The 15708-nt window shown below is 31.8% G+C and overlaps 1 protein-coding gene across 1 annotated transcript in view; it reads right to left on the reverse strand.

Annotated features, from left to right (window-relative positions):
* Positions 1 to 3620: 3620 nt before the first annotated feature.
* Positions 3621 to 15708, reverse strand: part of LOC147078747 (maltase A1-like) — a 30140-nt gene continuing 18052 nt past the window's right edge. The window contains exons 8-13 of the mRNA XM_085957684.1: positions 12820 to 12927; positions 12374 to 12521; positions 11073 to 11170; positions 10370 to 10467; positions 9275 to 9421; positions 3621 to 3832 (exon numbers count right to left, since the gene is read on the reverse strand). Coding sequence (XP_085813810.1) covers positions 3733 to 3832; positions 9275 to 9421; positions 10370 to 10467; positions 11073 to 11170; positions 12374 to 12521; positions 12820 to 12927 — 699 coding nt within the window. The 3' untranslated portion in view covers positions 3621 to 3732. The remainder of the gene's footprint in view (positions 3833 to 9274; positions 9422 to 10369; positions 10468 to 11072; positions 11171 to 12373; positions 12522 to 12819; positions 12928 to 15708) is intronic.

The raw sequence follows: 15708 nt of genomic DNA on the forward strand, positions 1-15708 counted from the left end.
AATGAACTTTTGGGAGACAAATTTGAAAACCCATATTCCATATCTTTCTCGTCAAAAGCTGAGATTTGAATATCTTGCGTTGCAGACGAAGGACCAGCAGAATCGGGGTCAAGTAGCGGTTCTATTGAGCTATAAAGTGATTCAAAATGCTTAGCAAATGCATCAGATATAACATGGTTCTCTATAGGATCATTATTCAACGTCATCATGGCATTGTCTTTTGTAGTACTACTGGAATTAAGCGAATGAATATATTTCCAAAAACAATTAGGATCTGAGACAATATTTCGACCAATCGACGTTAGATATGATTTGTGAGCCGAAGAGATGTCACACTTCAATGAGTTTCTAAAACAGGAAAATTTACTATAATCTGCAGTCCGTCTATGTTTTTTCCACAGTGCATGATAATATGCCTTTGACCTTAGATTATAAATAATTTCTGGCGTAAACCACTTAGGATATGAGTACTTCGGTAGATGAACGAGCCGGCGAGGGAAACAGGAGTCCAGACTATTATAAAATTTATTATAAAAAATAGCTAATGCCGTGTTTACATCAATTTGTTCATATAAAGAGGTCCAATCTGTAGTACTCAAAGAATTATACAGCGCTAAAAAATTTCCATTTGAAAAATTCCATTGCGGATTATGCCTATTCAGTGGAGGAATCGACGAATCATTTCTGTGCGATACATGCTTAAAAGATAAAATTGTGCAAGTAGAGGGATGATAGACATCTTCAGGAACGAGAGGCTCATCACACGCGCTGACCACCGTGCAACCAACGTTAGATAGCACCAAATCAAGCGTCCGACCGAGACTATTTTTCACAGAAGAAAATTGTTTTAAATTAAATAAATTATTAAAGCTGGTATAATCAGATTCAATTATACCAGCGGAATACAAATTAAAATCTCCCAAAATAATTAGTTTTTTGTTGGGCAGTACCAAATTTTCTATTATGTGAAAAAAATCACTGTATGTAGTCGCTGAGCTGCCGGGAGGGAAGTATACAGCGGCCAAGTACAGTGAACAAAAGTTAAAATTAACTTTACACAAATTAAAATCAAAATCATATTCAGTTAAATTTGATCTGGTTGGATATAAAGTTTGTGTGGATAATGCTACCCCATTTCTAATTGCCAGCAAAACGCCCCCACCTCGTCTACCATTTCGACGGTCTGTCACTTACGGTTATCTGTCTTACTGACGGTTTATCATTATAAATGTAAAATATATGACAATATAAATATTATTTTTTGACCATGTCCGATCATAATAAGATCATTATGGGCCTTCACTGAGTGGAGGTTTGTATTAAAATTGGCAAAAAGATATCTAAAGAAAAGTGTTGTCCTATTTTCGTCACAGGAAAATGTACACAGCCTATTTATGGGAGTTTTTATGTCATAAATTGTGATCCAAGATATGATACATCAGAAAATGTTATTTTCTGGTTTCTATTATCCTTGTTTGAGTAGAGTGAGTTTGACAATAATAATGGCATTTTTTAAGTGTAGTATAATATATTATTATATAATACTTATAATATATTATATTGAATCATGTATTCAAAAAGATTTATATATAATAGTTAGTATTTAAGTTAATGGCCCCATAAACCATACCCGCCCCGCACCACATCCAGTCTTAATCGGGCGTATCGCAGGACCCTACGTTTTATGTAAAGCATTGGATTTTTTTATGACTGGGATTGTCGCAAGAGCAGTTACCCAAGACTTATATTGCCATCCACTCAAGTGTGCTAACAATAAATTAGTCCAGCGATAATCATTCATTCCGTTAGGTCCCATATACTATGATGGATGGGTGGTAAAGTGTGTTACCTATTGAACAGTATCAGGTTCGAATTTCAATTATATACTCTTATGTTGCAACTTATTTTTAATTCAAACAAGTTCGACATTATAATTATGATAGAGCATTTTTTTTTAAATAGGTAGATTCGGAAAAATGTTTGGTTTACTTTTTACTTTATATCTTGAATTATCTGCAACGCATGAGAAAAAACATGAAAATGTGTAAGAGAGGCCGGGACAAGGAGAAGATGTACATACGCGTATTTACAAAATCTTAATTTGAAAAATCGAAGAATCGTTTATTTTAATCCGTTTGACAAGGAAAACAAATGACATTCTACATTCGACAATAGTTTGACAGATGTTTACAGTGCAGTAATAGCATATCGGTTGATTATAATATTGAACAATTAGTGTATTATTCAAGATATTTAAGAGTAATTATAATAGAGGTAGGGTGCTGTGACCAACTCACAACTGTAACCCTATGCAATATACATAATCAATGAATACATAGAAACCTTACGGATAAAGAAGAACCATCAGGTAAGCATTGCCGTTTGACAAATGAACGAGTCCAGCATGGCGTGCTCAGCAAAATCAGGAGACTCAACAAAGTCTTCGACAGGCTGATGCAGCAGCTCACAGACAATTAATAATTGAGTTTAATATATCAGAACAAGGTCAGTACGGCAGAACATATACATAAACGTATAGGAGAAGACATATGAGTATTTTGACAGGTAGTTCTGCCATCTGGTAATATTTGCTAGTTGTCAATAGTATCGTACAGCTGTTTCCTCTATTATCATATGACATATAGATACCGTGGTTCAATGAGCGTTGAGTTCCATTCAAAATTGTATCAAAAGAAAAATATCGCATCACCTTTTTCCTGTATGTTTGCCCTTCTTTTGCGTACAAGATGGTTTGTAGATGTTTTGTAGATAGCAGTGGCTAAGAATGGGGGTAGGTTGTTAAGATCCGTCATAAATAGTGCACACTAAACTTTGTTAGTTATACGTATTTGTTTTCATTGAAATAAGACTACAATTTATAGATTGTGTTGGTTAGTTTTTGAAATTGAATTTAATGCAATTATTCAATTAAATCGTACATAACTTAGAATATTTTATAGATAGAATAATATTTTTATCTATTATAGTTTGGTTAGGCAGGGTTTAATGAATTAATAAAAAAAATGAACCAACAATATTTGTGTAATATGTATTCTTAGTCCAACGAAAATAAATAAGTTTGAATAAAAAAGTGCGCACAATTACCAAAAATATTGTGGTTTGGTTTAGATAGGGTTTAATTGATTTAAATAAAAAACTAACCAATACCATCTGTAAATCGTAGTCTTAGTTCAATAAAAACAAATACGTATGACTAACAAAGTTTAATGTCCACTATTGATGGCGGATCTCAACAGCCTACCTCCACCCTTCGCTGATGGTAGATAGCTATTCTATCATGGTATGTTATATGAATTAATTAATATTCATAATTTAATGAGTTTTATTTCGGTGTTTGTATGTGTAATAATGTGTAATTATTAATAACCATGTCCTTGATTTTTCGTACAAGGTGGTTGTTAGTAATTTTGGACAATCACAAAACACCCAGGCTTTGAGAAAAACACATAAATATTGTGTCCTCACCGGGAATCGAACCCAGAACGCTCGGACGGAAGGCCAGTGCCTTACCCACTGCACCACGAGCGCCGCGACCCCAATATGTACATTATAGCTGGAGCGATCAAGGGAGCGGTAGTATATTTAAAAAAAACAGGTACTTTAATCATAAACACTTATTTTATTGTCGGTAAAAACAGCGTTTTTATTTTAATTATTAATATTCTTTTATTTGGTAGATATTATTTATATTTTCTAAAATATTATTTTAATCTATTTTTTCTTGTAGATTCCGGAGAATCTTCTGTCAGCATTTCCAAGAACCACCGCTTCGTAGGGTTCCAAATCAACAGTAACTGATATCACAGCATCTCTAAAATGGAAAAAAGAAATCAGAATAATATTACGTTTATTTTATGTTAAAAAAATATTTTTTGTGTTAAGCCAAAACGTAAAACAATCTTCTATAATTCAGAGATACGTAGGTTGTGTTTGGTTTTGGTTTGTTTTTAAATTTAGAAACTAATGGTTTTGGACCACTTTTCAACTTTTTCCTCGCTTGAAAATGGTTTATTGTATAATGATTAGTTCATTTATAAACTTGTGACAAAGAACATCTTATTAATAATACTAATAAGAATATTTTATTAGTTAAAATTAAGTTTATAAATAAGTGAAATATTTAGCAGTTATGTGCCATTTGAATGGTACATGTGTATCTTTATATTTCTCACCAGTAAAATAATATATTCTGCTTCAACATATAATATAATATATGTTACTTTTATGTCAAATAGTTTAAACATAATAATAATAATATTGAATTTAAACGCCGGCAAAAAGTTGCTAAATCTGATTTTTATATTTACATTGTTTAAAAAGAGGATACATTCTATGAAAATTAATTGCAATAGTGAATAATATTTTATTATAATAAGATAGGTACTCACTGTTTATACGTTTATTAAGAACATTAAAATATTATTACTCATAATGGAACGAGGTAAAGTATTGCGAATGAAAAAAGTTGGAAAAAATAGTAAGTACAAAACTTTAATCAATTATTTAATTCAAATTCCATCTACCCTCGGTCGACAGATTTTGTTTTTTAAATAATACGTTCTTCAAATTGATTAGCCTAATAATATAATCTGATTTCAAATTTTATATTTTGACGTTTTGTTGTATTTCTTTTGTTTTCACTTATAATAATACGTCTGTCAATGCGTTTGATTGTCAATACAATCATCTCCTATATATTATTATCCTACAGCTGTGCCCGTTTTTGCGAGCGATTGTGTGACTTATTCGTCATGTCCAATAGGTTTAAATGAAAAATTCAGTAGAGAAACGTTCTTTATTCAAGTATAAAAGTATGGAATTTGATAAATTTCGTTGCGTTTTAGGGTTTTTTAGGGTTATTTTGACTGTTTTACAATAGATTTTCGATCGGCACGTGACTTTTTTTACAACACATATTAATTAGGGAATTTATTTTTTCGATGTGTTTGCAACACTGAAAATATTATATTTCAAAATGGCGGCTACTCCATCAATCGTAATTACAATATGATAAATAATGCCTTTGTATTAGAAACAAAAGATGTTTATTTAGGTTTTGGTGACTTTTAGAAACGGATACTACTCTCAATCAAGTGATTTGGCGAATTGTTTATGTTTTAGTGAATTTTTAATCCGGATATTATTCTCAATCAAGCGATTTGGTGCGATCGTAATTAACATAATATTACGCTTTCAGTAGAGGTTAAATAAAACTACCTAATACATGTGTACCTATATTATATTAAAACACTATACTTATCCTAATAATACATTCAATCGTTTGAAGTTGTTATTAGATAATATAAAATTATAATATTAGATTCATATTACCGGCGAAGTATACCATGTCACATCAATCTGACAGCTGTATGTTTATGATGTGTCACCGTCACCATTCTAATTTAAGTTGTGAAGCAAATACCTATTGTGTATCTACTGTTGATGAAGTTATACGACAGGTAAGTGCATATGCTCCTGATTTAAAACATCATTCTGGTTTTCTGGTCATTATGACATTATTTTAGTGCAACACTTGACGTATATTATTTACGGTCACATTCATATCTGATATTATATTTTTAGACCGTGAAAAACAATATATTATGTATTTGTCAGGTCCACGACATTATAAGCCGACATGTTAGCCACTCAGTCATTGTGGGTTTCAAAAACCTGAATCAATCCAAACCTTCATCAAACTGTTCAAGCAAAGTAATTCCATTCCTTTCGTACACAAATTATGTTATCAAATTTGTGATAATATTTACCTAGGTACCTATTCAAATCATTATTATAATCACCATCATCCTCGATCAATCTACTGTTAGATGAAGTTCTCTCCAACCTAATTCTATTTATCTGGTAATATAGTAATTACGGTGAGTACGTAGATATGTATATATTAATGTATAACGATGGTATTTGAATTTAAATTGTAATAGATTTCATATATAACATATTTTGTGATAGGTACGTTGTCTTGACTTTCAAATTATTAAGTTATTTAAAATAATAGTATTATGCACTATTCTGCTCACGTTTTTCAATTATGTTTGATAGTACCGATCAGTGTTACATTTTTCAAACTGTTTGAAATTGGACCCACTGAAGTAAATTTATTTATTATAAGTATTGAGGTCAATTATTCTCTTTCCCCAATTATGAAATGTGGTGTTAAAACTAACTATTTTCACTCTCCAGGTTAGTTTTGGTTTGGTCTAAAAAGAAAGTTGTAAAATCTCATGTCCACCTCTGCGGCACATTTACTACAGATTTTTTTATGTTTACGATAAATGGATGTTAGCCACTCGGTTAACCTATTATGTCCATACTGGTACAGTTCGGTTATGAGGAATACAGCGAAAAACACATTTTGAAAATAGCTGATATACTGGATTATTTGTTAGGTTAACCTAACCAAACTTAACATATCGGCTATTTTCAAAATGTGTTTTCCTCTGAATACCTCATAACAGAACTGTACCGCAGAATCTTATTAATTGCATTTTTTGACATTTATCCGACTGTCATTTATTTTATCAGCTTTACAATAATTCACAATAACAAACATAGACTAAAATATTTTTATTCGAACTTTTATATTCAAAGACAACGTAAACATAATTATTTTTAGGGAGGTAAATTATTAAAAATGACATTTACTATATGTAATTATTACACAACGTATATAATATTATTTCATTTTATATTGTAAATATTTTATTACATAATATTAGTAAAATGCATGCGTGCGTATAAGCAAATAAAATAGTGAATTATGATAATTTCATACCCTAATCACACTATGAGTCGTCTACGTCGTATTATCCATTATTTCCATTCGCGTGGTTATATAGAAGAATTAATATGTATCACTATGCTTATTCGCATTCCACTACTGGATGAAGGTTGTATCAATAATCCTATTGGTCATATGAACTGCTATATCTATTAAAATTGGTGATATTAAAATTTACCTACCCATTTATATCGTCATTATTATCATGAACCAGGATCAATCCACTGCTCGATGAAGGCCTCTCAAAACTAATTCCATTCCTGTTTCATATATACATTGCTGCATTTATCAAATATTTCAATATAATATATTCATTTCATCGTTATCATCATTAGACCAGGTCAATCCACTGCTGAATGAAGGCTTCTCTAAGCCGATTCTACTCTTTTTGGTCCTATGAATAATCGCTATATAATATACATAATCTACCTATTTATAATGCCATTATCATAATCAGTTTATATCAATACACTGCTGGACGAATTCTTTTCCAACCTAATAATTACTTCCTCTCAGATCTATATGTTTCTTCTTTTATCAACATTTGTTTCGATATGAACGTCCCGCAGCGTGAAACATATTATCGCTAAAATTTTAATTCAATTTTTTTTTTTTTTAAATATTATTCTATGGCTGCAACCATTTTTTTAGACAATGAAACAAAATAACTTAATAGTTTAAATTTATTTTTTATATGGCTAACCTTCTTCTATTACATTATATTCAATCGCAATCAAATTGTCAGGTATTATGCTAGGTCTAGCAGCCTGGGATGGTATCAGATGACATCCTGAAGGCCAAAATCCATAATAGACTATACATATGACGCTAAATTTATATCGACAGTAACGACTTGCAAATTGTAAAAGTAACAAATCAGCGACATGCCAAACGGCGCCGTCTCTGCATACTTCACAATTTTATTAAAATCCAATATCATTTCATTAGGACGCCAAGCTGTCAGCAAGACCTAGCGAGACAGACTGGCGAGAGCCAGCTTGCTCAGCTAGTGTTATATAATTAATTATATAATATATCATACCATACATGTACGCAAAATGTGACGTACTTTACAATATATTATTTCAATAATTAAGACCTATCATATTATTATTGTGTTTACGGTAAGTTTCTTGACATCTTGACATTTAAAGAAAAATACCTCATACACTTGTAATATATTTAAGTGAATTTACAAGTAGGACTTGTCTTATAGAGTATTTTAGTTTATTATTTGGATAGCTGTTTTAAAATACAGGTCTAGCCAAGCTCCGCGAACTGATTAAAATTTCAAACACAGATATCTCTTCTTATTTATGGAATGGCTCGTTGAATTCAAATTTTGTATGAAATATGACTGAGCTCACGAAAGTCGACGTCTGAGACCTTTGTGTTATGTTGTCATATAAATCTAAAAAACAAGAGTGAATAAATACGATAATGTACGGAATTCATACTGAACAATATAAAACAATACTATATTTAGAATTCTAAAGCCAGATATTAGTCAAATGAATAATTATAAGAAGTTAACTTCATGACATGGAAGATATCATATTTTCAATTTATATTAATAATTCTTAAAAAAATGTTTTCAAATTGCTGGGATGGAGTTAATTAGAAAAATAACAAATTATTGGAATAAGCGAAGTTCATTCAATAAACCATATTGCACAAACAAAAACGTGTGGAACTAGCTTGTGCACCCAATTTGTGCAACACATTTCTATAATATGGTCCCTCCATTATAATGAAGGATGTCAGCATATTTTTTTACGTTTTATTGACTTTAAACATGGTATTCCAGTCCATTGTCTATAGTATTTTGTTAGAGATGATTAATCTGTCCACATAATAATGAAGTTGGCAAATATTTGACATTTTTGGTTATATTTAAAACCGTAAATTCAATTTTCAATTAACCAATTTAGAGTCCCTGTATGCAGACAAAAAATTGCGACCCTTTACACGTTGACTTTTTTAAAATCAAATTTGTTCTTCAATACCAAGGATTCATTCTCTTTCTAATAGTAACTATTCTATTGATATGTTCCATACCTACGCTTAGGTACCCAAATACTACAAAAATATTTTTTTCTGGTACCTTCCCCACTTATTTTCATAATGTGATATGCTGCTTTTAAGTTACTGTATTTTTTCTTCCGTTTTATTTCAAATTTAACGATAAATTGTATTATGTTGTTATTATGTGCTCTATTTTAGTGTTTTATTTTATTTCAGAAGTGCTATTTTTACAAAGAAGGTATTTCTACAAAACCTTTTTACCTAACCCCACCTTCCAGATATTATTTAAATTAAGTCTTTCTTATTTTTTCCGTTATTATGAACTTGGGAATATTTTTTATGTATCAAAGCTAGAATGAAATGCATTTTTAGATGCTTGAATCTAATATTAACGTATATTTATTATTATGATCAGAAAAGAACACTTACCCTGGATTACGTGTTGATGCTACATTGGTGATGACAACGTCAAGAATTATGGGAATGTTTTCAAATTCCGTGTTAATGTTGACTACGTGGGCTGATTTGCTTGTGTTTACTATCACAATAATGATGGAATCGTCTGTACTTTCATACCTAAAAACAGAAAAGAGAACATTATATTAATTTAATCAAACCATATGTACTTTTAATATTAGATAGTAACATGTTTTTCTTTCATTTATACAATTACGGTCAAATGCATAGTATATATGTGTACAAGTGTATATTATTATAGTGTAAGTCAGAGTAACAACCAACGTGTATTATTAGTATCGTACTAGGACGTCTCAGTTAAGGCTGACTTAACATCAGCATCTCTGCATTAATTCAGATGCACATCAACGTAATATCACTTTTTTATTTATAAAATGGCCTCTATATTGTTTGAAACATAGTATCGATATTCTTGTTTTTGCCAATAGTTAATATATTAATAATTATACATATAATTATTCAAAATTAGATGTAGTTACATAATTAGTCAAGATTCAAGACGTAGCATTATTAATTGAAAATGCATAATAAGTATGGAAAAGCCTCGTATAAAATATGAAACAACGTCATTGACTTCAATATATTACAAATAATATGGTATTTACTCATAATTAATGAAATTTTTATAACACCTCACAATATAATATTATAAAAAAATATCTGAAAAGTTATTAATAATTGTAGTTTAATGGTCAAAGCTATCGCCTGACAAGCAAAAGATATTATGTTGTGGTCGAATTCCACTCTATATAATATCATATTTTTGAACCTTTTTGTTTCAGTTTTTTTATGATTTAGATTAGGTACATACTTATATTTTAAAAATATATTTATAAAATTACATAAGAATATATTCCTTTTTAACACTACAACAGGCGTAGAGGCCCGATGACAACTTTTAGAAAATCACGTAAATATATTGTGTCCTCATCGGGAATCGAACCCGGAGCTCCCGGATGAAAGGCCACCGCCTTACACACTGCAACATGAGAGCCGCTATAGTAACAATGAAGTAAGTTGTTTTAGTATAATCTGGTGGGAAAATACCTCAAGAATGCTAAGACGTCATCATTAATTTTTTTCACGACCAAAGAGCCCTTGCGAATCACTCCGAACTGTCTCAAGGCAGATAACGCTTTATACATCTGGAAGACAAAATTAACATCTCTTAAAAAATATGTATGTACTATTTTCCATTGGTTTTTCCTAAATAAGAAGTTGGTGAATGCTGAACTTTTGTTCTGTCATAAAGTGGCACAAATACTGTAGTTTTCTACTGCTACTTCACAGAATTCCACAGTCATTTTCTATTCGTTTGTGAACGTCAACATTTGTCACCCTGTTAGTCCAATGAATTTTCAGGATACACATATACAGCCATACCTCGAAGGATTCAACTCTCTGTAATATTCACTGATTTGGCATCCATACCTTTACACCATAAAAGAGGAATAGAATGAGATAACAGCAAACAGTTCTAGTTCAGTTCTAGTTTCAGGTTGCTAAGGAGGCTTCTCGTTTCGTGAAAGACACCCCTTGCTATCTTCAAATAATTAAGTACTTATACCAACCTTAATGTTTAATACTTGTAGATATATAAAATAATTTTTATATTTCTAAACATAAAATGTAACTATTTTAAAGAGGTGTCTATTTATGGCACTATAAAATAGAATGATGTAATTTTAAAAGGTTTTTTACTACGGATATCAAAACAATAATTATACATTTTATTTAGGTAGATACTCACTTTGTACGGGCTTCTGTCAGCTGCTATCTGTGCTTTCAAGTTAAGAGTTTTATAGTTATCTGCAACAGGGAGCCATGTTTTGTCTGCTGTTGAGAAACCTATAATAAAAATTGACAAAATAAATTCAAAGATATATTATTCTTCTTTGTCATCTCAATGGTTGGAGCATATGACCACCGCATGGCGGTTCCAAGAATCTTTGTCACTCGCCAGTCTATTTGCATCTGCCCGAGTCATGCCAGCATCCAGTAACATTGCTATACACATACAGTTTATACTGATGGAAATTAGTAGAGTACAATCTTGTCATTAAAAACAAGTACAATACTATAATTATTAAACTATAGTTCGGTTACAATATTGGTAGGAGAGTATTGCGTATGGCATGTATTTTTTTCAGCGCGATGTTCACTCTTGTAAGTATATCGATACCTATAATGCTGCCTCTTTACAATGGCCCAAGAAAGGCGAATGTACCTGTTCACCAGCGTGAAGAGAGCGACATTCGCGTTGTGTGGCCCGTGACCGGTAAATTTTTGCCATACTTCGACATAGTGTCGGTATTTTAACACGTATCAACGACCGTTAACGTTCGCCTTGCTGCGGCCATTGTGAATTGGAGCATTAGATGTATCAATATATCTGCAGGATTCAGAATATCTACTTAATTATACATAAAAATTAGTACTTTTTCCAAAAAATATTTCAGACATCAGAAGAATCACCCTTATTGCAATGTAGGTACAGTTCAGTTTTAAGTAGGTAGGTATATATAAAATCTCTCGTTAATTTTTTTCTCGTTTAATAAGATTTACTTTAAAATAACAATAAAAGTGACGTATTTATATCACGAAAGGCTGTTTGGATATTGACCCATATAAATTACAATGCTGATTTTTTTAAAGTTTCATATATTATATCATGTAATAATATATAACATACAATAATATACAAAAGAATAAAGATTTTATGGAATTATTCTAGCAGGCAAAACTTCAACACGTTTTTTTTCATATTAGATGCATTTTTTTTAATATACCTAGTATTGCCATTTCAAATAATATCATTTAATCTGATCTAACATATAAGAACAATTATTATTATTAATATCTTTTTTTCTACTCTTCTGTCCTGCTCCTATGATAAGAACGCAACCGAATCTAAGTTTAGGTATTGTCGACCAGCTTGTTAAGACGTTTTAATTCGTAGAATCCAACCAAACTTTCACTTGATGCATCTATTCAAAAGACGATAGTCGAGTTGTGAGTGGGGAAATGGGAGAAATTATGCTGTTTACGTACCAGCGTTCTTAGTATCATCCCAGTGGAATGGAGTCCTTTGTGGGTCTCTTGAGGTAGAATTATAAAGTTCTTTTCCACTGTTGCATGCTTGTGGATCCTTAGTGTCCTCCCAACTTAAGTATTGGTTTGTCATGGCAATCTCTTCACCCTGAATAAATAGTCAATAAAAAAAATAGCCGAGTAGGTGAATATTATTTCTAGATATTTCTTTTCATCCAATGATATTGTACATATATTAGTATACTGCTAAGTACTGATAAACAACCAATTAATTTACTCCGCATTTTGGAAAAATTAGAATTTTCTTAGTATTATAAAGTAAACTGAATATATTTTGTTTTTCTGAAATATTTTTTAATCAGAAAAGGCCAGAAGAACGTAAGAACAGAAAGTACATACTTACTATCAACCATATTATAATACATACAGTGTAATAATATGTTTACCTGATATGTGACGGAGACTCCTGGCAGAAGCATGTTTATAATGACGATTCCATCGGATCTTTCTGGACCAAAACGGCTAGCCACTCTTGGTTGATCATGATTACCAATCTGAAAACTCAAAACAATTTCAATATAATAGCTAAACCTAGTTAATGCGTGCCAAGTGTGAACCATTTGATAATAATATATCCAAAACTTAGGGTATGGAGAAGTACATGATGGACATAATTCGTAATAGAGCTAATGAACGTCAAATGAAATATTATAATTATTTAATATTGAACCAAAATATATGCAATCTTAGTATATACCTACGTCCAATTAGGTAATGAAGAAAATCTATCTATAAAATATGGGAATTTATGCCAAAAAGAGATCAATACTACACACATTTTGTGATAACTGACATTAATTAAAAAATCTATATTTTCCTTATAAAGTAGAAACGTCAGTCCGAAGCCAACAGCGGTGGAGTGAGGTTGTACAACTTCGCTTGCGTATTCGGGTCGCTATTCGCCTGGTTACTCGCGAACGGTTATAAATATGGGATACAACAAAAATAATATTGTTTGTAAATGAATTTGACAATAAACTCAACATGTGTGGTCCCATGTGATTTTGACAATCAGTGCCAGTGCTTGAGAAAAAGTGAAAAATATTTATTGTTGCACGGATAGTGCACTTTGTGCGGGGAGTGCGTCAAACGCTGTGAAGCGAGGGGTTGTCCACACTGTTTTTTGTTCACACTGTTGCGCGAATTCCAAGACCGCGTGAACGGCAAAAGCAATAAAATGGAAAACACCACGATGGAAGTGAATGAAACCAAAAAAACGAAGAAGAAAAGAAACGATGATGAAGAGGAAGTGGTTGGAGAAAAAGAAGAAGAATGGCAGACGATGACCTCTGGAAAAAAACCCAGAAGAGACTCTGGGGTCACTCCAAAGGGAAACCAAAACATCGTCATGATAGCGACGGGAAGTAAAATTCCATTAAAATTGAAAATAGCGCAGATGCTGCATAAGGCAGGAGTAAAAGTACAGAAAATTTACAATAAAAATTTAAAGACGTACATCCAAGTAGAAGACGAAAAAGAAGCAGATAAAGTGAAACAAGCTGGAAAACTCAAAGATCTCGGTTTTGTGACCAAAGAGAATGACTCCTGCTCTTATGGAGTAATAAGAAAAGTCGATATTGATATGGACATCCAAGAACTGCAAATGGAAATCAAAAGTGATGCAAAAGTAATCAACCTTAAGAGGTTGACAAGAAAAGGTGATACAGGAGAGCTGACAAAGACCTCGTCAGTCAGTATTAAATTTGGGGAGAAAATATTGCCGAGAACAATTTACATATATGGAGTCTCTTTTGCTGTAGAACCGTATGTATTCAGGGTTATGCAATGCTACAAATGCTGGCGATATGGGCATATCGCGAACAATTGCGGTCGTACAGTAGAAACGTGCCCTAAGTGTGGTGAAAACCACAAAACCTGCGAAAAAAATGAGGAAATTACGTGCATCAATTGCAAAGGTAACCACGCGACAAACAGCCAAAAATGCCCAAAGTGGCAAGAGGAAAAGAATTGCAAAGAAGCAATGAAAAAAATGAACATACCTTTCAAGGAAGCAAAAAAAAATATGTTAAATAATAGCTATGCTGACATATTAAAACAAAAAAAAATCGTAGGAAGAGATGAAAGCGAAACAATTCAAAAAACTAAGGAAAACAAAAAGAAAGAAGAAGCGGTGGTAGAAGCTTCAGGCTCAACAATAATATCTACAGGTAGTAGCGTAAAGCCTACAAAAAATAAGAAAAATTCAAAGGGGAAGACAGAGGTTAACGCGATGGGAGAAATTATGAAAGTCTTGCTGAAAGGGGGAGACTGGCAGCAGATCATTAAACAACTAATAATTAAAGCAGTGGACTGGGTATGCAAACAATTCAAAGAAGGACACTTAAAGGAAATTCTAGGGGAGGTTCTGGAGCAAAATGGATAATAAAAAACAAATTAGGATTTTACAATGGAATGCCAGAAGTATGAAGCAAAAAAAGGATGATATAGAACTCTACTTAATAAGACAAAAAATTTCAATAGCATTAATCTCAGAGACTTGGCTGAGGTCTGAATTAGACTATCTGAAATTCAATGATTACACGATGTATCGAAAATACAGAAGGGATGGATACGGAGGAGAGCGATTCTGGTGCATAAAACACTGGCGTCTAAAGAAGAAAGAAAGAAAGACGGAAGAGCTAGACAAAATAATTATAAAGCCATTTAACAGAATAGGAGTGAGAACCTGATCGAAGGATCCCCTTCTAGAAGAGAAGAGGCGATATGACAGCGAGTCGCAGTCAAAGCCTCGGTAAAATCACAAAAAAAAAAAAGTAGAAACGTGTTACAATGTATCTATCGGTGAATAATATCGATATTTAAGTACCAGGAGACAAATTAGGTTAAGTTATGTTACATTAAATCAATTTAGATTACGTTAGGTTTGGTCGTATGGATACTGTTGAAAAATAGTGATATTGTACACACTATTTATTACATAATATTATTACCATCTACATATTAAATCAATAATATCGCGTTTTGAAACAACTCTCTAGTCTAGGCAAGCAGGCGATGTAGTGATGAAGTACTATGTAAATTGTATATTATGTGTAGTATTACTGAACGGAAGCTTTGTGTTATTCTAAAAAAATAGCATAATATTACTATTTTAAATCCATTAAAGGAAATATATTATAAATAACTAAGAAGTACCTACGTAATATTATTTATTCATTATTTTAGGGGATGCTATATGCTAGATGACGTATCTACAGCATCTATATACGTTATGCCACTGGTAGATAAGTTAATAAAACATCGAATGAAAATGT

The sequence above is a fragment of the Rhyacophila brunnea genome, unplaced genomic scaffold, assembly GCF_057557595.1.
Source record: "Rhyacophila brunnea isolate RB1 unplaced genomic scaffold, BYU_Rbru_1.0 scaffold_11, whole genome shotgun sequence".
In the NCBI taxonomy this organism is placed as follows: Eukaryota; Metazoa; Arthropoda; class Insecta; order Trichoptera; family Rhyacophilidae; genus Rhyacophila; species Rhyacophila brunnea.